The following is a 25,793-nucleotide window of genomic DNA, read 5'->3' on the forward strand; positions in this document are numbered from 1 at the left end:
ACATAGTCCTAAACCGGTCTGACAATAGACACTTCAAATGACTGACAAACAGTGACACCGGTTTGAAACAGAGTGCAACCGGTAAAGCTAAGAGTGACTGAGACAAGCATTAACCGGTTACTTACTTAGCTTTTCACTCAACTCAAGTTTACACTACCTTTTCACCCTTATGCATAAACAGGTAATCTATCATCAGATCATAATAACAGCTAGTTCAACATGTTTTATTGACAGGCATAAAACACAGAACCATCTTATGCTTGACAGACAATAGCAAAGCATCACAAGATAAAAGCATCACACATGACACACATATTTTTCACGTGGAAACCCAACTGGGAAAAACCATGGCGGGGATGAAAACCCACAAGCTGTTTTTGAACTCTTTAGAAGTCCGCTCTGTTAGAAGCCTTTTCCGGTTAGAGACATTACAATAGGTTCTGCTAGGAACTGATCCTGTTAGAGATCACCCGGTTAAGGGATGGCTACAATACCCAGTTAAGGGTTAAACCCTGTTAAAGGTTACCTTGTTAGAGGATTTCAAGAACTCAATAGCTAAAGGATTTCCAACTCAATAGCTTTGAATTACCCTGTTAAAGGATTTACAGCAAGCCAGTTAAGGCTACCCTGTTAAGGGATTTTCCAACTATTGAGGTGGTTAGAGATCAAACAGGTATTACAATGGTCTGGTAACAACACTCAGTGCCAATGCAGATTCGCTTAAGCTCCTCTTCACCTTCTGCACTTACACTCTGCAGGTATCACTTCTCTCCTTTTAGTCTAGCAAGAATCACGTATCCCTTCTCTTGGATACACACACACAACTTTTGCCAACAACCCTAGAAAGAGTCACAACATCGACCTTATAGGAAAACAGTTAGGTCGGTAGCATAAACCCTAAACCCTAAATCTATTAGGTTAAGGAATTCAAACGGTTCAATCCTGACCGTTGAGCACACTGCATTAATCTCCATCTTTCGTTTTCCATTGATTTCATGGCGGCTGATAACCCATCACACGTTATCACCGTTTTACAAACTTCGCACATTCCCGAGGTAGATGGGAACAATCTTCTTCATGCAAGATCCTTCACGCACACAAGGCTTACGTGGCAACACTATCTGTTCTTTGTTATCATGCTAACTCATCATACAAAGTCACCGGTTGAGCCACACAGGCTTGAAGCACTTCAACCGGAAACCCTAAAGTTGAGACTACCAACTGGTAGTCATACAACGCTTCCATGTGCCGGTTCCCATAACCATATGCCGGTTCACCTTGAACAAGCACACCGCTTCACTTTGGCACAAATGCCGGTTCACAGTGTTATACCGGTTCTCTCATATGCCGGTTCTTACCTCTTCAGCATATTGACATCAATGACAACATACAATGTCATTATGTCCTCATACCGGTTCACATAATGCCAACAGTCTGGTTATTGCACCAAGTGTACTAAATACTGTTGTTCTCTTCTGTCTTTTTGTACAGGGTATCAGCATAATGTGCATCCTTTGAGTTTGGACCAAAAAACCAGCTCATTTCCTTTTCAGCCTATCTTATTGCCCCCTAATCTGTCTTCTGTATGTGCATATGAAAATCAATCCCTATTTATTGATAGGGTTTTGGAAAGGTCATCATCCAACCAATTTCACAGATCACATCTCTCCCTATAATTGTTGAGAGGCATATATAGAACACAGCCCAAACACACTTCTAGTCTTCAGTTATCATCCAAGTCACTCTGTTGTATGGAGAGTTTCCAGTCCCTTTTACCAAATCCTCCTGTTTTGAAGAAATTAAAATGGCTGTTTCTTTCTTAACCTTTGCATGATTAGTGAAGAAACATTCTCTTTTTTTCAAAACATGCTTGAGATTGCAATCTGGATTGAAACCAATTACTTTCACTTATTGTAGAAACAAAAAATGGAAACCTAAAATTACTTTTAGAATTGCAAAAGGTCCTTATGATTTGTTTTCTATTAGGGACCTCCATTCCTCTTAAATCCCAACGCGCACTGTTGAAATTCATTAAGTATTGGGAGATGGAGATGTTTTGGGTTACTATCAACATGTTCTAATTTCTGTTTGTTTTCTATTTTTCTCTTCTTCAACCAACTGACCAAGTGAGTTGATTTCTTTTTTCTTAGCAGCTTCATAGAATAAAGGGTTTAAAGAATTACACCCATCTTTCTTATAAGGTATATCTATTGAGGCTTTCTGCCTTTTAGATTAAAGACTTTATGCATTGCTCAACTTGCTTTGCTGGTTCTACTTCTACCTTATTGTGCATTATAAGTAGGGCTTGGGATACCTAAGACAACTCATTTTCACGAATACCAATTGCATTTCCTTGTTTAAGCTATATCTGTCATGCCCCCGATCTTTCCTCAAAGTGAAATCATGTTACATAGTAAGACCTCACAATTTCATCTACAAATCACTATCAAAGTAACAATGCCGGAAATGGACTTATGCTAGTTGATGGATTAATTCATCCTAATCAGTTTCAAGTGTCAAATGGATAATAAGGCTATGCGCAGTTGATAATGAGATTAGATCAATTATATCTGTTAGTAATATTTGTTGAGGCTGGGATTACCATTCAATTACAAGAGAAGAGAACCTTTAATTGTTATCGGTTGCATTAAGGAATGATTAAGCATAGCTAAACTCCCACAATGGTAAAGAGCCACAAATCAAGCAACATATCCCGTGGGACAAGGCACTTAACAATGAAGAGGCATGTTCTTTCAATGGAGCCAAGGGATATAAAGGGACTCCCATTCCAAGGAGAGGAGCAGGGAAGAGATCATAAGTGTGTATATACATCAGCTGTGTTCAACAAGGAAACAAGTGATATATTCTGGCAAGCATTGTGTGGCAGCCATTTGGGTATGCTGTAACTTACTCTTGAATTAATATTGATTTACAGAATGTTATATCTGATTTCTATTAAGAATTAAAGGCCAATATAGGGTCTAATACATATGCTGTAGCAGTTATATTAGTTAGCAGTAGAAGAGTCAGATTTATATACCGGTTATGTTGTATTCAACTATATATGTATGTATATTCATAATGCATAAGGTATTAATATAATCATAGCCTAATTCTTAAGCATTCTCTATTGCCCCTCATGGGATAGGTTGGATATGTTGAGGGAAAGGTGGAGTAATTCATTCCAAAATAGGTGAGCCTTAAGAGGTGGTATGAACAAGTGTTCCTGAAACCCTTGGGCCTATTTGTGGAGGCGGTTCCTAGTGCCCTAACAAGTAATTCCCCATCCTTAGTTAGGGTCATTGATTAGGAAGAAGTAAGGATTGAGGCTTAAATATAGTAACTATCGATTGTATTATGAATACTAATGGTTCTCTAGCGTAATGAACTGATTTAAGGCTACTGGCTTAGTAATAAATAATGATGCGTGTTAATTATTGGGAAATTGGCAGCCTCCTAGTAGGGAACCTTCACGTTTATTTCTCTAAATAATTTCTTTATTTTCATTCACTTTTCGAGCATTTGTTTGTATGTGACAGTTTTGTAAGAATGATATTGTATTCAACAAATGATGATGCATCATTGCTTTTACATGAGCTTATAGAGAGAAAACAAGCATTCAGACCCCCTAATTGACAAATTTCACATTGTATAATTCTATTGTCAAATTGAAAATATGATATTTAGGAATAGGCTTTTCTGGGTTATCGGTCACGGAGATAATGGCATTAAGATGGAGGATAGTGGATCTTGTCACTCAATTTGTAAGATCTTCCCAAGAAATTTGAGGGTGTGGGAATTAGGGCCCACAGTTGTGGAGGAATATTTCTCACGTCTACCCAAATTGGGACATAGCAAACCAGAACATCACTTAAAACTAACTCAGAAATCTAGGTTGCCATTCTAAAAATTGATCTACTCATATTCTAGAATGATTTTCTCAAAATCCTTCTTTGCATATTAATTTTTTTGAAGATCACAATAAAAATCCTTGGTTGCACCTTTCTATAGAATGAGACATACCCATTTTCTTCCACCATATAGAAACAATCCAATCATCAGAAAATCTACTAGGCAGAAGAGTTTTGTCTGGATACGGAAAAATAAAAATAGCAAAACTTTTTAACCGTCTTCTTCCCTTTTCACTACATAACCATATGAGACTTAGGCTTGATGACCAGTATTTTGGGCTTTAAGTAGCCTTCCCTTGTTCTTCTCCTTTGCTTCTGGGTTCCTAACCCTTGAAGATATTGTTAATGCTTCCATTGCAATATCTAGCTTTAAAACAATCAGTTTCAGGCACAATAATTGCATCGTCTACTCTAAGAGTCTTTCAAAGTGATGTCTCTCATTGAACAACATCATTCCCTTTCTTGAACTCTTCCTTTCTCTTATTTTGTTCAATTGATTTCATCTGCAATTTCCATTAATTCTTTTCAATGCATCTTTTTACACCCAAAAAGGAGGCAGAGCAAAATAAATAGCATGATTGAAAGGCTAGGGGAGATAGCAGATGGAAGGCCAGCACTTCATAGAGGATTAATTACGCATCATTTCAGATTCACCACCTCATGGGTCATGCACACCACAAACACTCTACACCAAACCACTCTCCCTCACCAACTCACTTTTAGTTACACGTTCCTTGTTAGTAGAGATCAAAGCTACATAGTCAAATCAACAAAAAAGTATGAAGGGAAACACAAAAACTAGAGTTCAAATCAAATAACTAGGAATGCAAATATTACAAGGCATACAAATGAGAACAACCATGAAGAGCTAGAAACAATTGCTGCCAAGATGGCAAAGAATCCTAATTAGTTTTGATTGATAGGAGATAGTGAGGCTCCAAAAGCTCTATTAGAGGATGGCTGTTCATCATCCTCCCACAGCTCTAAAGTACCACCTCCTCACAAGAAGAATTGTTTTGAACACTAAAAGTGGTTTAACTTTAAACACCAAAATTAATCTGAATAGCAATTTTTGTCATCTGTAGGTTTGCGAACTTCATTACAAGGCTTATGTATTACCATGATGCCTACTACGATCCTTATCTTAGTCATCCATTGATGATTCTTGATTCTAGAAGAGTTTGTGTTACAAGTTTTTACTTTACTAGTGGCTTGTGTCATGTTTAATGTAGATTCAATATGATTTTTGTTCATTCAACCTGGTTGTTATGTTTGAAGAAGTCATACTTTCAAGTTTCAACCATTATTTGTTGTAGTTCTTCAACCATTAACAAATTTGGATCATGTTTTTTGAATATCTTGGTGCAAATAAGTTAAATTATGTGATGTTTCATCAAAATACAACTATGTAGCTTTTAAGTCAATCTCATTGATCCACATCTCTTGAGTAGTGTTTCTCCCAAACTCATCTCACATGAGCATGAGTAGTACACTTAGCACTCGTGGCATTCAGGTGTTGCTTGTAGGGGTGAAGCAATGGGATTTTTTGGTATGTCACCCCTCCCAATACTACCTCAAATCAAGCTTACTTAACCATGGAATTTCCACCCAGATCAAGCTCACTTAGGTTGCTGCTCCATTTTCAAAACCTTAAGCGAGTGTTGTGCTGTATGAACCATTCACTATAGAACTTCTTGTTTTTGAATATCTTGGTGCAAATAAGCTAAATTATTATTAATGTAGTTTTTGAGTCAATCTCATTGATCCATATCTCGAGTAGTGGTTCACAAAAACTCATCTCGCATGAGCATGAGTTGTACACTTAGCACTGCTCATAGGGGTGAAGCATTGGGATTTTTCGGGAGGTCATCCCTCCCAATACTACCCCAATTCAAGCTTGCTTAACCATGGAATTTCCACCCAGATGAAGCTCACTTTGTTGCCACCCATTTTCAATACCTTGAGCAAGTGTTGTGCCGTATGAACCAGTCATTATAGAGCTTCTTAGCTCACTGACTCGAAAACTATATAGTTGAATCCAAATAAAGGATCACATAATATGATACATTGTGGAAAACAACACCTTCCTGATTAATAAACTAAATATCCATAACCAAATCAATTTTTATGTTTATAAAGGTATTTTTGTCAGAATATACTTCCTATTCACAAGTTGGTCCAACGATTTGAGTTTGATTGAACGAAGCTGAATCCCAACAAGCTAATCCAATAAAATAGTGTAATTTACATAATATTTGTTTGAGAGACTCTTCTAAAACGAACACTACATGCATCTGGTATTTAAAGGAAAAGCTTAAAATGAAGGCAACAAAATTTTAGCATATATTATATCTTGTCTGATGTCACTTTGTGCAGAGCAATGATAAAGTTGATGTTGCAATTGTTAAGCAAAGTGGTTTAGTTTCCTCATGCCTAAGCAAATATTCATTCAAATATGCAGTGAGTAGGTAGAATTGGGTGATAATTTAGACCAAACAAACACATATATGTCTTAAAGTGAATTTTGCTCAGCATGAGGAAACATTCAATGCTAATGTTGATTTGGTTTTGGAGGGAATATCATATGTAGTGAAATTGTTGGAAAAATCAAGTTGATAATAACATTCTTATTTACCTTTTTTGTATAGGAAGATTAGAGATGATGCATGGCTTCACAGATGTAGGTTTCTTCATAAAATAATGTACATTTTATTTTATTCATAGCTACAGCTCTACTACATGGGATGTTAGATTTTGTTCAAAGATTTTGGCTTGTATTGCAAAATGAAAATATCTATATTGTTTGTTTATGTTAAAAGCTGATGGCCATATTTAATGAACATCAATTATTCTTGTATTTCAATAGAGTGCCGCAGAGGAAAAAGATAAGAAAATCAAGGAATTAGAAGAAAATCTTGCTGCAGTGAATTTTACAACACAAAGTAGAATGGGAAAGCTGCTGATGGCTAAATGTAGGACTCTACAGGAAGAAAATGATGAGATTGGAATGATGGCTTCTGAGGGAAAGGTTTGTAGATAGACGCCATATTAAATCCCCAATCTTATTATTGTGGTTGGTAATTTTAAAGTCTGATAAAAATTTCTTTTTAATTTAAAAATTATAAGTTATTGCCATTCTGATATTCTTTTTCAAATTCTGCCACAGCAATGCATCCACTAATGCTGAGTAGTGTAATGATGCATTCTTTTTGTAACAAGTATTTCAAGAGCTCCTAATTTTGTCTCACACACCTTTGCGTTTTTAACACATTAACTGATAGGGGCATAAAGTGAATGTGATTTCGCTTGAGATATTGAAAAACCTTTGACATGTTATTTTGATTTTCTTTGTTGTATTCACAGTGTAACCTTTTGTCAGTGCAATGGAATTACATATTCCTATGGGCATAATTTCCCTTTGTTTGCCTGAAATCTCGATCTTATCCAGTTAAAATAGATGAGTTGGGTATTAATTGTAGCGGACCACATTATTTTATTTGTTTTGCCATCTCCAGTTGAGCTGGTTATCTTCCATATAGCTTTTTGTTGCTGTTTGCTTATGAGCTCTGTAATTGATAGAATAATGAAGAAATTTTCTCTACTTTTGCCATTAGGTCACTCTTGGCATCTTTTTAATAAGGTTACATTTATTGGGCCCTCTTTTTTGGTCAATATGGCCTAACTTCTGCCATATAGATGGTAGCATTCATCATCCTCACTATCTCTAATGCCTTTGATCTCATGGGTTGAGGTTTCCTCTTGGCCAATTGAGGGTGTGCTCTCACCAGCTATGAGTTGAGATTGATCATCATATTTTCTGCTAGGGCTGGATCTGTTGTTTTTGTTCTCTCTTGAAGTTAGAGACTAAGGAACACGTAATTTTTAGATGCTCCATTGATTATGAGATGGAGATAACACTACCTCTATGGAGAGTAGGGCTATCTATTTTTTTTTAAATATGTAGACAAGTGTTGCCTATGTAATATCCCCCTTTTTGACATATTCCCACATTCATGGAAACTCCAACTTTCTCGGAAAGAGATTTTTACTGCGGCAACAATATCTTGGAGCCAAGATGTGCCCAATGACACTTTAAGTTTGCAAATCCAACATTTGGGAGAGCTCTGAACTTCTTGGAGAAGACCATCATCCTTGGATAGCACCAACTTTCCATGGATGAAAATCCTATGCACTTAAGGAGTTGGTGGAATTATCAGGACAATTTAATTGGCTTATTTTATTATTTTCAGTAAGATCATGGGATGATTTAAAAGGAAAAATTAGTGAAATAATCAAATATTAAAATTTTTGAACAAGTAAAAATAAATATTATAGTAGATATAAATATTTACAAGGAAAAAATAATATTTAAAACAACAGAAACCTTTGAAACATTATATAATTCATATCATTATTTAAAAATCAATAAAAATAATAAATTCTAAATATTTTTTTAGTTGAATTAATTATCCTTTTAATGTCTACTATTTATTATTTTTTTGGTTATACATTGTGATTATAAAATGGTAGATTATTTCTTTTAAATATCTTTTTATTTTTAATTTATATTTATTGAATATATTTTTTTTAAATGATTATTTTTTTACCATAATGTTAAATATTATTTTTTAATGATTTCTAGGATTTTCTTTGAGTACAAGATCATCGACTTAAAAAACCCTAGGGATGACTCTGTGGTTGTAGCTTCTACACATGTATCCTAAACACAAAGAGTGCCTAGACAAAGGGTCCCCTTAGGTTTACCTATTCAAGTAGGACCAGTTCAGAGAGATAATCTATGCCAAGTTTTGGACATAGACTTATCTTACAACATACTTTTGGGTCGTTCTTGGATCCATGAAATGCAAGCAATACCATCCACATACCACCAGTGCCTGAAATTCTCATATGATGGACAAGAAATTTCCATCACCACAGACACAAATCCTTTTCAGTATTGCAAAAATCTCAAAGCAACTCATAATATTCTTGTGCAATATTATCGTTCTCTAGCATGATTCAACATGGTTTATTTGTCATTTTTTAAATAATTACAACATGCAAAAGAGGGTTATGAAAAAAAATATTGGAATGTTGGAAACTCGTTATTTAAGGCTATTCAGTGAGCACCAAATGTCTTCACTGAATAGCTATTAATGTTTCAGTTGCATGAGTTCCAACAGTTCTTTTTTGCAAGAGTTGTTTCAGTTGCATGAGTGAATATATTTTTTTTAAATGATTATTTTTTTACTATAATGTTAAATATTATTTTTTAATGATTTCTAGGATTTTCTTTGAGTACAAGATCATCGACTTAAAAAACCCTAGGGATGACTCTGTGGTTGTAGCTTCTACACATGTGTTGCTGGTATGCTTTGAGATGATTATAGGCATGTTATCATTTTTCATCTAGAAGCTCTAGTTCATGCAATATGTTTACCTGAGATATTTCATTAATAAGAAATATCTAGAAGCTCTAGTTCATGACTTGTTTACCTGAGATATTTTATGCTTACCCTTTAATCTTACTCGACCATCTTTTATCCCACCTTTTAATCCACTATCTAGTAAAGCAATTCTACCGTTTGAGGTAGAAATTTTGTCACTCAGAGTATCTTTGAAAGGCCTCATACCAAATGAGGAATATCAGGTAAACATATTGCATGAACTAGAGCTTCTAGATGAAAAATGATAACATGCCTATAATCATCTCAAAGCATACCAGCAACACATGTGTAGAAGCTACAACCACAGAGTCATCCCTAGGGTTTTTTAAGTCGATGATCTTGTACTCAAAGAAAATCCTAGAAATCATTAAAAAATAATATTTAACATTATAATAAAAAAAAATCATTTAAGGAAAAAATATAGTAGAAAAATAATCATTTAACATTATGTGGTTGTAGCTTCTACACATGTGTTGCTGGTATGCTTTGAGATGATTATAGGCATGTTATCATTTTTCATCTAGAAGCTCTAGTTCATGCAATATGTTTACCGGTTATAGCTCTTATATATTTAACAATTTTAAAAGGTATTTCAAGTGTGTAGATAAACTAGGCTTAAGGTGCTAAAAAGTGGTCATAAGCGACACTTTATTTTATTTTATAATGGCATAAACTAAAGCAATGAAAAAGAAAAACTGCTTTTTCAAAAAAGCTCTGTTACCAAGTCACTTTAAAGATAATCTATGCCAAGTTTTAGACATAGACTTATCTTACAACATACTTTTGGGTCGTTCTTGGATTCATGAAATGCAAGCAATACCATCCACATACCACCAGTGCCTGAAATTCTCATATGATGGACAAGAAATTTCCATCACCACAGACACAAATCCTTTTCAGTATTGCAAAAATCTCAAAGCAACTCATAATATTCTTGTGCAATATTATTGTTCTCTAGCATGATTCAACATGGTTTATTTGTCATTTTTTAAATAATTACAACATGCAAAAGAGGGTTATTGAAAAAAAGTATTGGAATGTTGGAAACTCGTTATTTACGGCTATTCAGTGAGCACCAAATGTCTTCACTGAATAGCTATTAATGTTTCAGTTGCATGAGTTCCAACAGTTCTTTTTCGCAAGAGTTGTTTCAGTTGCATGAGTGAATATATTTTTTTTAAATGATTATTTTTTTACTATAATGTTAAATATTATTTTTTAATGATTTCTAGGATTTTCTTTGAGTACAAGATCATCGACTTAAAAAACCCTAGGGATGACTCTGTGGTTGTAGCTTCTACACGTGTTGCTGGTATGCTTTGAGATGATTATAGGCATGTTATCATTTTTCATCTAGAAGCTCTAGTTCATGCAATATGTTTACTGGTTAATATCTCTTATATATTTAACAATTTTAAAAGGTATTTCATGTGTGTAGATAAACTAGGCTTAAGGTGCTAAAAAGTGGTCATAAGCGACACTTTATTTTATTTTATAATGGCATAAACTAAAGCAATGAAAAAGAAAAACTGCTTTTTCAAAAAAGCTCTGTTACCAAGTCACTCTAAACACTCCCATACTCATGAGGGCACTCTTTGTGTTTAGATCTCGGGTTGGTTCCCCATTAGGTTTGCCTAGGGTACCTCTTGGGCACCTTGGGTTCTTGAGGTAACAAGGAGGGACTTAGGCGAATTTGGACTAAACCTAAGGGGACCTAAGGACTGCCTAAAAAAATAGAAATAAATAATTTTCTTAAAAACATTTTTATAAACAAAAAAATGCTTGCATACATAATTTTGTCCTTCAAGTGATAAAATTCTGAAATGCCATGCGTCATGAAGGTTTCTGTTGTTTCAAAGGCCTTAATTTGCGTTTGGAGGGAATGTGCCAAGGGTGCTGCCCTTGAACCCTACAAGGGGTGTTGCTCTACTATGTCATGGCCTACTATTTTAGGGCCACCCCATATTTTCATATAAACATTTGTCGGTATTGTTGATTTTGTAACTAGGTTAGGAAAACAAATGGATTCGGATTGCCTTAAGGAAACATCCGAATCCCTATAGGGTTGGGCCCAAATGCATTTAAGCTCACCAAACGTAGGGACACACCCCCTCATGTAACGTGTGGCCCTAAATAGGTGCGCTCCCCCTTGCAATATAACTTAATCATTATTAAGATGCCAAAATAGGGCAAGACTTAAGGTGACGTGTAAGCCTTATAATTGCAATTAAATCTTGGCACAAAACTTAAGGTAAAGCCGACTTGAATTGGTCTCCACGCCACATACAAATAGAGATTCATTTGTATGCATTCATCATTCAGTTTTTCATCATCATCAATGTGAAGTTAGCTCTGCAAAATCTGGAGGTTAGCGAATACTCATTGAAGGCAAGCGAACCACCTCTGAAGGTCAGTGAATTACTTCTGCCATCAGCATTTGCCATACATGCGATCTTGGACAGTGAATACATTGAAGAGGATAGCGAGTTCCTCTTGAAGGTCCACAAACATCATTAGGTCTGCAATCTTCAGTGAAGAACTACGAAGAGCTGGAAGTTGTATGCTGATGATATTCTTATATAAGAAAGAGATAAGTCTGCTATCTTCTGCTGTTACATTGTGCCCTAGCTGGGTTACGACTGTAACTCTAATTCTGCCCTAGGTTGACAGTTATATCAGATACGTAATCTGATCTTTATTGCCATTGTATTCTACAATTAATAAAAGGATCTAGATCTGATTTGTTGCTGGGTTTTTCCTCCAAGAGGGAGGTTTTCCCAGGGTATGTGTTGTGTCTTGTTTCTTGTTCTGTGCGTCATTACTTTTCTGTTCATTTTGTTAATCTGATCGCGAAAACTAACATGGTATCAGAGCTCTAGGTTCTTAGAAGTTGTAAAGGTTGTGGTCAGATTTGTACTTGTCTGTCTAACCTATTGTTCGAAGGTTTAGTTGTCATGTCTTCGTACATCAAGGCTGAAGATAGACTGGAAGGTCCTACAAACTATGCTTCATGGAAGGTCAGGGTAATGATGGCATTGAATGATCTTGCTGAATATGTTGGCAAGAATGCTAAGGAACCTGAGGGCGAAACTGAGAAAGTAGAGTGGAAGAAGAAGGACTTTCAAGCTCAAAGGATTATAATAGACTCAGTCAAAAATCGATTGGTGTCATTTATCTCCATGAAGAAAACAGCTAGGGAAATGTTCACAACATTGGAGAAGATGTATGAAGTCAACAATACCAGCTTCATACTTGCCCTGAGGAATCAACTTTCTAGCATCAAATTAGAGGCAGAAGAACCAATTGCTGATTACTTCATGAGAATCTCTGAGCTAAGAGATCAGCTTGCCACCCTTGGGAAGAATGTTGAAGATAGCGACTTATCTATGACAGCCTTATATGGCCTTCCTCCCTCTTGGGAACCATTTGTTCAAGGAATCAGTGCTAGAGTTGAACTCCCTAAATTTGATCAGTTAATGGGAGATTGCATTCAAGAAGAATCTCGGCTGGCTGCAAAGGGAAAAATTAAGAATCCTTATAATGAGCAACATGTTCTATTTACTAAGAAGGAGGGCAGCCATTGGAAGAAGAAGAATGATTTCAAGAGAAATAGAGACTTCAACTCTTCTACTTTTCACTCAAAAAAGAGACCAATAGATTTGTCCCACATCCGATGCTTCCGATGCAACAAGCTTGGTCATTTTGCAAGGGACTGTCAATCCCAAGGCGAGCAAGAAGATGCAAACATAAATGAAGTATCAAATCTTCAGGATCATGAAGATGATTTCCTCCTTTGATCTATTGGTTTGTTGATTTTCTGATCTTATTGTTTATTTCAGTAATAATGTGTTGGAATCTAATCCTTTCAGCTACTCTAGAGTGAAAATTTTCAGGTCTACAAGCTTACTGCAAGAAGGTCCACTTCAACTCTTGCCATCAGTCTAAAATTTGAAGGACTACATAAGATTTCAAACCTTCTCCTCCATTAAAGATACAATTGTTAATTTTGTTAGATTTGGGTTTGGTCAAAAACCTTATTTTGAATTTATCAGTTAGATAGAGTTTTAGAGGGAGCCTCATGTTTTCTTGATTTTGCTGAGTTCTAATCATTGTGTTTCAGATAATGAAATTGATATGTCTAAATGAATTACTTGATTATTACAAAATGTTTATTTTATGATGATACTAACCATGATACACTGGGTGTATCATCCACCCTTTGCGGAGTGCAAGGTGGTAGTTCTCGCTCACCCTCTGCGGAGTGCAAGGTGGCAGGTTTCTCTCACCCTCTGCGGAGTGCAAGGTGAGTCCACCCTTTGTGGTGTGTAAGGTGACAGGTTGTTCTTCTTTGTGAAGAAGCTTATGTATCCTCTGCGGTTGTGCATGATTTATGTTGTATGGTTATATATCTCCTTGAGTATTAATTATTGCAGGTGTGCATATGGAAATGCCTCTATCATCCTCTGTGGATGTGCATGATGAAAGATCATGGCATTAAATGTGGGTCCCCAGGAAAGTATAAAGTTATGAAGCATTGGTTTCATCCTCTGCAGGCATTGCTAGAGAAGATCATGTAAAGGTTCATTGTAATGTAACTACGTGATCAAATCACAAATTGTATATTGATTGCACTATTAGGGCTGGGCCCTAATCCTAAACCTTGTAAATGTTCATGCCATGGGCTTGTCCATGTGAATTTGGTTATGTATTTATTTTCCTCCCTAGTTAAGAGGGAGTGTTGATTTTGTAACTAGGTTAGGAAAACAAATGGATTCGGATTGCCTTAAGGCAACATCCGAATCCCTATAGGGCTGGGACCAAATGCATTTAAGCTCACCAAACGTAGGGACACACCCCCTCATGTAACGTGTGGTGCTAAATAGGTGCGCTCCCCCTTGCAATATAACTTAATCATTATTAAGACGCCAAAATAGGGCAAGACTTAAGGTGACGTGTAAGCCTTATAATTGCAATTAAATCTTGGCACAAAACTTAAGGTAAAGCCGACTTGAATTGGTCTCCACGCCACATACAAATAGAGATTCATTTGTATGCATTCATCATTCATTTTTTCATCATCATCAATGTGAAGTTAGCTCTGCAAGATCTGGAGGTTAGCGAATATTCATTGAAGGCAAGCGAACCACCTCTGAAGGTCAGCAAATTACTTCTGCCATCAGCATTTGCCATACATGCGATCTTGGACAGTGAATACATTGAAGAGGATAGCGAGTTCCTCTTGAAAGTCCACAAACATTATTAGGTCTGCAATCTTCAGTGAAGAACTACAAAGAGGTGGAAGTTGTATGCTGATGATATTCTTATATAAGAAAGAGATAAGTCTGCTATCTCCTGCTGTTACATTGTGCCCTAGCTGCGTTACGACTGTAACTCTAATTCTGCCCTAGGTTGACAGTTATATCAGATAAGTAATCTGATCTTTATTGCCATTGTATTCTACAATTAATAAAAGGATCTACATCTGATTTGTTGCTGGGTTTTTCCTCCAAGAGGGAGGTTTTCCCAGGGTATGTGTTGTGTCTTGTTTCTTGTTCTGTGCATCATTACTTTTTTGTTCATTTTGTTAATCTGATCGTGAAAACTAACAGGTATAAGTACCCAAGTCATTCTTATTCTAATTGTCACCTTTTTAATGTATTCTGTTTAATTTTATCTCTCTGCACTGTATCTAACACGAAATAACCCTTCATTTTTACAAATATTACTTCATTAAAGGTTTTCTAGGTTTGGTTGAGTTTTTCCCATTTTAAACACTTTTTCAATATTGTTTAAATCATTTTTTTTTTGGGGATGCATCATCAACATTTATTGACACAACACTGTATTGGGGATGCCTTGGAATCGTCCCACTGCTGTCTTCAATCAGATTATTTTTGGCCCTAACGCCTTGGTAACATGGTTAGAGATGTCAATGACATCCCCTTACTGTCCTAGGGACAAACAACTGTCCCCTTCCACTACACTCAATTTAAAAAGGTCCAAAATGAATTAAAAAATATTTTCTTGTTCTTTTGTGCCCCCCAACACCACTCTCAGCCCTAAATGAGAGATTTTGGTCTGCAAAACAACAGATTTTCAAGCTCATTTATGGTGTATGACAGTCACATGTTAGAGTTGACTTTGCAATATTTGGAAGTAGTTTCAGCCATTTTAGTTGGCAAAATAGTAATTTTTTCAAGATAAAATCAGGCAAACAATAACTAATATTTCAAGCTCCATTTTGTACCTCTCAAGGTGGTGCTCAAGCTCCAAGATGTTGGTTTTCTATCACCAAAAACTATATTTTTTCAGTTGTTTTCCCAATCACAAAATTGCAGGTTTACAACATATCAGCCTTTGGGCATTTTGTTCTTCCCTTGTCCCTTGCCATCTTTGACTTGGAAAGTTGGCACAACATAGGTTTAAATGGAATGCTACTATGACTAGGGCTCTGGATTTCCTCGTGAAACTGAAAGACAATGATTTCTTGACCCCACTTTTGGATCTTTCTATGGTAGTAGGAACTTTCATCTGCACCCTTTTTAAATTTTTCTTAACTATATCTTTTGCCTTTGCACTACATTAAGTCAAGGCACAATGCCTTGCTTCAATGTTGTCAATACAAAAGATTTTTCTTAACTTTTTCTTCTATTATTGCAGTGCAAGGGTTGTCTAGCTATGCTCTACTTGTCATTGTTATAGGCCGTTTGGTTCATATATCAATTTCATTTCCCAAACTGTCCATTGCAAATTGAAGGTAGATAATGGTCTTGTAGATAAAATGGTTTGCAAGAGTTTATAAGACCTAGATTTTTTGATACCAAACTGCCTTTAAAATAAAGATGCAAGTCAAATCTTCTTTGTTATTGTAATGCCCCTTTCTTTGACCTAGGTATTCGGGGAAGTTCCATTAGCCTATTTTTATTCCCTTAGGCTAACTTGAGGAATTGGAAATGGAATAATTTAATTAATTAAATTAAGTTGCCTCAAAGTAATGTTGCAAGCACTTTTATTTAATTAATTTCTATAAAGTGACTTAATGTCAGGTTCAAAAAGCAAAAACAATATGAAGTCACTTTATGTGGGCCTAAAGGATTAATATTTTGATAAAAGGGGAATTTAAAATATAACTTCAAAAAGTTCCATGGAAGGTTATTGTTGGGATTGTGTCTCAACTTTTGCAAGCCCTAACATTAAATTATGTGATTGATTAATTATTTTATCCCAAGTTTACTTTCCTACGATGCCAAATCACTTTGTAGGACCTATTGGTGAGGTGGCATCTTGCATGGCAGTGATTTGTATGACATGCATCCTATTTTTGTGGAAGTAGGTGTCCCACTTGGTGGACCCCACTACAGGCTATTTTAGTGGATTTTGACATAAGTTGTAAGAGTTCTCTCTATGATGGGCTATGGTAGTTGTTATGTGAGCACTATGACAAACTGTGACAACCACTATGCAAGTGCAAGAGTCATGACTAATAATTTTGTGGTAGATGGTAGTCCTACATGTGAAAGGTGACTTGCATGTCAAGTGGAATCTCTTGCATGCGTGTAAACACCTTGCATGTTGAGATTGCTGCAAAATTGCAAAGTATGAAAAGACGAATACCTTGCATGCTGGGTTTGATGACAATTTGCATACCAGGTGAAGATTAGCACCATGCATGTTCTCCTTTTTGTTTTGCATGCATGTAGTGAAGAGGATGATGATATATGGCCGTCTTTGAAATGATAATTCATTGATTCTATTAAACAAAGGAGAGGAATACTCCTTATATAGAAAATTACAAGAGGATCTTTTCCTAACGAAAACGATCGAAAATTAAAACAAGAAAGGAAACTAAACGACTAAGATCAACATTATAGAAATATTACAATATTACTTTAATACCCTCCCTTAATGGTCATTCTACTAACTACCCTATAAAAGACATGACATAATTGTAGGTCCTTTGGCCATGAATGCATAGAAGGTTTTCGCCTTCTCCTCTGAATGCTCTACAACATGAGCCTGTTGCTGAGAGCCTCCTGTTGAAATGTGGCGACTGATCAGCAAAGTACTGTACACTCAGCACGTAATAAAACCCTAAAAAGGCCGACTTTGTTTGTTGCCCTAAAAACGCATGTTATAAGCGGCTGGGATGCTTAAGGCATTGTAAGGTTGATGTACTGTTTTTGCTGGATAATAAGAAAGATTGGACGGCTGTGTATGGTGGATGTAACCCATTCTGGGTGAACCACGTTAAATCTCTGTGTTATCTGTGTCCTATTTTATTTCTTTATCTTTTGTATTTAAATCTGCATATAATTGTTAGTTCATATTTGCTTCGGATCTGCTTGAAACCCTAACAATTGGTATCAGAGCGAGGTTTTCTATAAATTGGCAGGACTTTCAGATTTGAGTGGGAGCAATGGAGGATTCCAAATTCAAGGTCAAAAAGTTTAACGGCCAGAATTATCAGTTATGGAAAATGCAGATGGAGGATTACCTATATCAAAAGGATTTGTGGCGGCCATTGGAAGGAAAGGCAAAGAAACCGACCACAATATCAGATGAAGAGTGGGACATTTTAGATAGAAAGGCACTGGGATCCATTCGATTGTGCCTTGCGTTGTCTGTAGCATTCAATATAACAGAAGCAAAAACGACTGTAGATTTGATGGCAACATTGGCTAAGCTGTATGAGAAACCCTCGGCTTCGAATAAGGTATTTCTTATGAAGCGTTTGTTTAATTTGAAAATGAGTGAGGGAGGATCTGTAGCAGAGCACTTAAATGAATTTAATACAATTACCAGTCAATTGTCTTCGGTAAAAATTACCTTTGCAGAAGAGGTTAGGGCTCTCTTAATTTTATGTTCTTTGCCAGAAAGCTGGAATAGCTTGGTTATGGTTGTAAGTAACTCTGTCTCTGGTAAAAATACTTTGGTATTTGATGATATTGTTGGTGTTATCCTAAGCGAGGAAATGCGAAGGAAAAGCACAGGTGAGACTCCAACATCATCGGGTAGTGTTTTGAATGTGGAGAACAGAGGAAGATCAAAGGAAAGAGGAAAAGGCCCTGGGAATGAGAAGTCACGAGGGAAGTCAAAGAAAGGACGCTCTCAATCTAGAGGAAAGAAAGATTGCTGGTACTGCGGAAAGCCTGGTCATCTAAAGAAAGACTGTTGGTCTCGGAAAAACAAAGAAGGAGACGAAAATGAAAATGACAGTAAGGAAGCTAATATTGCAAGTAATACTTTACAAGATGCTTTAATCTTATGTTTGGATAATGTTCATGATTCCTTGGTAATAGATTCTGGGGCTTCATTTCATGCTACACCCCATAGAAAATATTTTCTAGATTGTGTTCAAGGTGATTTTGGACAGGTATATTTGGGTGATGATGAGCCCTGTCAAATTATTGGAAAAGGAAAGATAAAGATCAAGTTGCAGAATGGTAATGACTGGTTTCTGCAGGAGGTAAGACATGTTCCTAATTTAAGAAGAAATTTAATTTCTGCAGGGCAACTAGGTAGTGAAGGTTGCATAGTTACCTTCTCAGACAGTATGTGGAAGGTCACTAAAGGATCATTAGTAGTAGCTAAAGGTGTGAAGGTAGGCACATTATATCTGTGTACTGGTAACACTTATTCTACCTTAGCTGCTATAGATAAAGTTACTGCAGGGACAACAACAATAAATGTTGCAAGAACAGATTCGATAATGTGGCACCATAGGCTTGGGCACATGAGTGAGAAAGGGATGAAAATCCTTCACTCCAAAAATCTATTGCCAGGACTAAAGAAGATTGATTTAGAGTTCTGTGAAAACTGTGTTTATGGTAAACAGAAAAGAGTCAGATTTCTCAAGGCTGGGAAAGAGAAGAAGAGTGAGAAGTTAGAGCTTGTACATTCAGATGTATGGGGACCAGCTCAGATATCATCTCTTGGTGGCTCTTGTTATTATGTTATTTTTATTGATGACTCAACCAGAAAAACATGGGTATATTTCCTAAAACAAAAATCAGATGTTTTTGAAACTTTTAAGAAATGGAAAGCTTTGGTTGAGAATGAGACGGGAAAAAAGTTGAAGTGTCTCAGATCGGATAATGGAGGTGAGTATTGCAGCAAAGCATTTGAAGATTACTGTTCTTTAAATAGGATTCGAAAGCAGAAGACAGTTCCAGGAACTCCACAGGAAAATGGTGTGTCAGAGAGAATGAATAGGACCATCATGGAACGTGCGAGGAGCATGAGATTGCATGCTGGATTGCCCTTACATTTTTGGGCAGATGCTGTACATACTGCTGTCTATTTGATAAATAGAGGACCTTCAACCCCTTTGGATGGTGGTATTCCAGAGGAGGCATGGACTGGTAAAAAGGTAAATTATTCTTTTCTAAAAACTTTTGGTTGCGAAGCTTTTGTCCATGTTAATAAAGAAAACAGAACCAAGCTTGATGCTAAATCTCAGAAATGTACCTTCATTGGATATGGGATAGATGAATATGGCTATCGGTTATGGGATTTTGAAAATAAGAAAATAATTAGAAGTAGAGATGTTATATTCAATGAGAAGGTTATGTATAAAGAACAGATGCAGGAAAAGAAGCATGAACAGGACAAACAAGAATATGTGGTGTTGGATGAGGTTCCTGAAAATGAAATGCCACAGGTACCTGATGCTCAGCAACAACAGATTGTCCCACAAACTCCTGCAAGTGTTAGACGTTCTACGAGGACAAGTAGACCCCCTGAAAGATTTTCTCCTTCTTTGTATTCTATTTTATTAACGGATTCTGGTGAACCAGAAGAATATGAAGAAGCAATGCAGGTGGATGCCAAACAACAGTGGCAGCTAGGCATGAAAGAGGAGATGGACTCCTTGATGAAAAATAAGACTTGGGACTTAGTCCCTTTACCTGCAGAAAAAAGAGCCTTGCTTAACAAATGGGTTTATCGGCTGAAGGAGGAGGAAGGAGGTCAGAAAAGATATAAGGCCAGACTTGTGGTAAAAGGTTTTGCACAGAAAAAGGGTATAGATTATGATGAAATATTTTCTCCAGTTGTAAAAATGACTTCAATTAGAACTGTACTTAGTCTTGTGGCTGCAGATGATTTACATCTTGAACAATTAGATGTCAAAACAGCTTTTCTCCATGGAGATTTGGAGGAGGAAATTTACATGATGCAACCACAGGGATATGAGGTCAAAGGTAAGGAGAACTTGGTGTGCAGGTTGAAGAAAAGTCTGTATGGCCTAAAGCAAGCACCCCGACAATGGTATTTAAAATTTGATAGTTTCATGGCTGAACACGGTTATCATAGATGTCATTCTGATCATTGTGTATATTTTAAGAGATTTGATAATGGCAGTTATATTATCATGTTGCTTTATGTTGATGACATGCTTGTTGCTGGGTCTAACATGCAACATATAAATGATCTTAAACAGAAATTAGCCAGGTCATTTGCTATGAAGGATTTGGGTGCAGCTAAGCAAATTCTTGGTATGAGGATTACACGGGACAGGAAAAATAGAACCTTGAATTTGTCCCAAAGTGAGTGTATAAAGAAGGTGTTGAAAAGATTTAACATGCAGGATGCAAAAGCAGTTAGTACACCTTTGGCTAGTCATTTCAAATTGACTAAGGAGATGTGCCCAAAGGCACAGGAAGAGGTTAATAAAATGTCTAACATCCCGTATTCATCAGCTGTTGGCAGTCTGATGTATGCAATGGTATGCACAAGGCCAGATATTGCACATGCAGTGGGAGTTGTGAGCAGGTTTATGAGTAATCCGGGTATGGAACATTGGAATGCTGTGAAATGGATTCTTCGGTATTTGAAAGGAACTACTATGAAGGCATTATGTTTCAAAGGATCTAATGCTGCTCTAAGTGGATTTGTTGACTCTGATCTGGTGGGTGATATTGATTCACGGAGGAGTACTACAGGGTATGTTTTTACTATAGGGGGAACTGCAGTCAGTTGGATTTCTAGGCTGCAAAAGGTTGTTGCACTTTCAACCACTGAAGCTGAGTATGTTGCTGCTACAGAAGCCAGCAAAGAGATGATTTGGTTGCAATGTTTTCTGAAGGAATTGGATCAGACACAAGAGGATAGCCCATTGTATACTGATAGCCAGAGTGCCATTCATCTTGCGAAGAACTCTGCTTTTCATTCAAGGACAAAGCACATTCAGCTCAGGTACCACTTCATTCGGACTATTTTGGAGGAGGGTCAGTTACGGCTTGAGAAGATTCACACAAGTGAGAATCCTGCCGATATGTTCACAAAGGCAGTTCCACAGGAGAAGCTGATTTCTTCATCAGTTTCTGTTGGTCTTCTTGATTGATAATTGTGGAATTTATACCAGTCAAGTCCTAGTGTTTTATCCAGCGGATGTTTTATGTACAGTGGTGTCGTGTAGTATCAGTCTCCAAGTGGGAGATTGTTGAAATGTGGCGACTGATCAGCAAAGTACTGTACACTCAGCACGTATCCTCGACATTGTAATAAAACCTTAAAAAGGCCGACTTTGTTTGTTGCCCTAAAAACGCATGTTATAAGCGACTGGGATGCTTAAGGCATTGTAAGGTTGATGTACTGTTTTTGCTGGATAATAAGAAAGATTCGACGGCTGTGTATGGTGGATGTAACCCATTCTGGGTGAACCACGTTAAATCTCTGTGTTATCTGTGTCCTATTTTATTTCTTTATCTTTTGCATTTAAATCTGCATATAATTGTTAGTTCATATTTGCTTCGGATCTGCTTGAAACCCTAACACCTCCTTGGTCGGACTTTTGATGAGCCAATGTTTTCTGCAGAACCTCATATGACCAAGAAAATGTTGGGTAATGAAGCCATCCCTCCTGCTACTGAAAAACCTCGATTTTGCCAAAAATCGTCAAAAGCAACAACACCCACAATTTGTTAAAAAAGTCATCAAAAACTTTTGTAGAGGAACATCGTTCGCCCTAGAAAACCTAGGTGCAACCCAAAACAAGCTGCAAGAAACCGTGATTTTGTGGAAAAACTGTCAAACCTTTGATGCAATTCTGAAATCACACGATTTTGTGAAAAAATCGGCAAAAACATTCGTCTTGTGGAGAAACGGAAAAAACCCACGAACTTAAAAATTTGGAGAAAACCCATGAACACAAAAATGTGGAAAATTACCCACAATTTTTGTATAAAAAAATTCGCAAAAAACGAAAAATCAACCTTTATTTTTTTGGAAAAAAATTAGAAAACCCAAAATCATGCAAAACCCTCCACAATTATTTTTGAGAAGCAGAGATATATCATGCGGTAGAAGAACATCATAGATTTCGTGTGGGAGAACACCAAGTTGTGTTGGAAAACAACACAACTTTCAGCCCAAAAAACTCATGCTTGGAAATCCCAAAAATCTTGGCCACGATCTTTAACAAAAATTGCCAAAAAAAGTCTGAAGAAAAAAGCTCTGTATAAACCCGTTGCCACCCTACTCGTGCATAGAATAATGACAGACATTGCTGGCATAAAAGTGTAGGAAATACATGAGCAATGTGAAAATCAGAGATTCACTAGTAAATTGCAGTGTCTATTATCAAAGAAAAGAGTACAATATATAGGAATTACAAAGCACTGTAGATATTAATGAAATCACCTACTTCTAACTACCTACAATTGTAGACATTTAAGATGTCTAACAACCTCTACCTACTGACTTGACCATTAACAATGTAGAGATATATTATTCTAACACCCTCCCTTAATGGTCAATTTGTCAACAACACCAAGTTGCCCCTTGAATTTGACAAATTTATTCGGGCTCAGAGACCTAGTGAGAATATTTGCAGTTTGATTTGCTGTCGGAACATATTGCAGTTGAACTGATCCGTCTTCTACCAGCTTGCGGATGTAGTGACAATGAAGCTCGACATGCTCGTTGCGTTGATGGAAGACTGGATTTTTGTCCAGATGATCACCCCTTGATTATCAATGTACAAGGGAGAAGGTCCTGCTTGTGACATGTGCATGTCAAAAAGCATCTTGCGGAGCCAAACTGCCTCACATGCTGCCTTAACTATTCCTCGATACTTTGCTTTAGTTGAGGAAAGAGCCACTGCTTGTTTCTTCTTGCTGGTCCATGTTAAACACTTGTACCCAAACTGAATACATACCCAAAAGTGGATTTGCGGTCATCCATGAAACTTGCCCGGCTTGAGTTGGTATAACCAATCAGCTTTGGATCTTTGCATCTGCCATACAAAATGCCAAAATTTGAAGTGCCCTACACATATCTTAGCACTTGCTTCGTTGCAACCCAATGATCAGCTTTTGGAGCTGTCATGAAGCGAGAAATGTAGCTCACTACAAAATTGAGATTAGGTCTAGTGGTAGTGAGATAGATGACGCTGCCCACTAGTTGCCTGAATGTCGTTTCATAAACCGGAGGTGAATCAGAGCTGGCTGACAACTTCAACCCCTTCTCCATAGGTGTGGAGGCAAGTTTACAATCCTGCATCCAAAATTTGTCAAGCAGACTTTGAACATATTTAGACTGAGAGATAAAAATTCTATTAGTTGTCTTCCAAACCTCAATACCCAAACTATAATGGAGAAGCCCCAAATCCGTCATGTCAAAAGCTTGATACAAATCTTAGTTTGATTGCGGCAATTAAATGTGCTAAATTTCCAATAATGATCAAAACATAGACAACAAGAAAGAGAATATCATCACCAGAGTGTTTGACATACAAAAAACTGTCAGAAGAGCTGCATTGAAAACCATGATCAACCAAGTACTGATCAATTTTGATGTACCATGCACGAGGAGCCTGTTTCAACCCATAGAGTGTTTTCACAAGCCTACACACCTAATGCTCTTTGCCGACAACTTTGAAACCAGGAGGCTGCGTCATGTAGACTTCTTCCTACAACTCACCGTTGAGAAAGGCACTCTTAACATCCATCTGATGAACTATCCATCCAAACTGGTCTGCAATAGCGAGAAGAAGACGAATTGTGCTCATCTTGGTAGTAGGAGCAAAGGTCTTCTCATTATCAATGCCCTCCCGCTGTGTGAATCCCTGAGCAACTAATCTGGCCTTGTATTTATCCAAAGTACCATTTGCATGATACTTGACCTTATAAACCCATTTGCACCTAATAGGTGTCTTCCGAGTAGGAAGATCGGAAAGAACCCAAGTGTGATTCTTCAGAAGACTATGGCATTCTGTCTCCATAGCCTTTTCCCACTCTGGAATTCCTTTAGCCTCTAAATATGTCTGAGGCTCATAGATGTTGTGGATGTTGGCCATAAGAGAAAAATTGATTGTGTTTTGTTGCTTGCTCTTCCTACGAGCTGATCTACCCTCGACGAGTTCATCATCATGAAAATCTTCGATAGTCTTGGCCCACCACTTAGGCCAGAGAGTAGAAATACCAACATCTAGAATAGGAGAAACAACATCTCTTGGGATTTCTGGAACAAAGTCATCTAGATGTGAGTATTGAGGAAAATCAGGTGGTGCTATATCATGACCGATAGACTCCTCATCTTCAGAGTTAGAATGCTTTGAAGCCCTCCCATCAGGGGAACCAAGAGGAAGACGAACACCCTTATCAAAAACCTTCATAGGCTGATCCGTAGGATTGGTAGTAGGAAGAAATGAACTAGTAGTCTCATCAATCACAACATCACGACTGGATATGAGACGATCTGTCTCCACATCAATCAATCTATATGCCTTGTGATTGCCACTGTAATCAATAAACATAAGTTGCTGGCTCTTGGAGTCCAACTTGGCGCGCTTGGCTTTTGGAATCCATACATGAGCTGTAGAACCAAAGACTTTCAGATGGCCCACCTTAGGTTTACGTCCTGACTAGACTTCTTCCAAAGTCATCTTTTTAACGGCCTGTGTAGGTGATTGATTCAGGAGGTAGACTGTAGTGTAAACTGCTTCAGCCTAGTACGAGCCATTTCAGTAATGGTGTGATTTCTACGTTCAACGACACCATTCTGCTGAGGGGTGTATGGTGTGGTGAGTTGGCGCTTAATGCCACATGTAGCACAAAATGTAGAGAAGTCAGTGGAACAAAACTCCCCCCCATTATTTGACCTTAGAGTGACAATTTGAGAACCAGATTCTTTCTCAACTAAGGCCTCTGCCTTATACTACTGAAATGTACTGAACACATCTGATTTGCTTTTCAAAAAATACACCTACATTTTTCTACTGAAATCATCAACAAATAATAAAAAGTACATGGACCTAGTAACAGATGGAGTGTTCATTAACCCACATACATCAGCATGAACCAATTGAAGTACCTTGGAGGCTCGCCAAGAATCACCATCTGAGAATAGTGTCCTATGCCGCTTCCTAGTTTGACAGGCTCCCCAAACTCCATGATTTTGAGTTTGGATCTTAGGTAGACCAGCAACCAAACCC

The 25,793-nt window shown here is 37.1% G+C and overlaps 1 protein-coding gene across 2 annotated transcripts in view; it reads left to right on the forward strand.

Annotated features, from left to right (window-relative positions):
- The window catches only part of LOC131072029 (FKBP12-interacting protein of 37 kDa), a 132,367-nt gene that overhangs the window by 87,603 nt on the left and 18,971 nt on the right, over window positions 1-25,793 (forward strand). For both annotated transcript variants that reach the window (XM_058008031.2, XM_058008030.2), the window contains one exon: window positions 6,778-6,939. In XM_058008031.2, coding sequence (XP_057864014.2) covers window positions 6,778-6,939 — 162 coding nt within the window. The remainder of the gene's footprint in view (window positions 1-6,777; window positions 6,940-25,793) is intronic.

The sequence above is a fragment of the Cryptomeria japonica genome, chromosome 9 (genome assembly GCF_030272615.1).
Source record: "Cryptomeria japonica chromosome 9, Sugi_1.0, whole genome shotgun sequence".
NCBI lineage: Eukaryota > Viridiplantae > Streptophyta > Pinopsida > Cupressales > Cupressaceae > Cryptomeria > Cryptomeria japonica.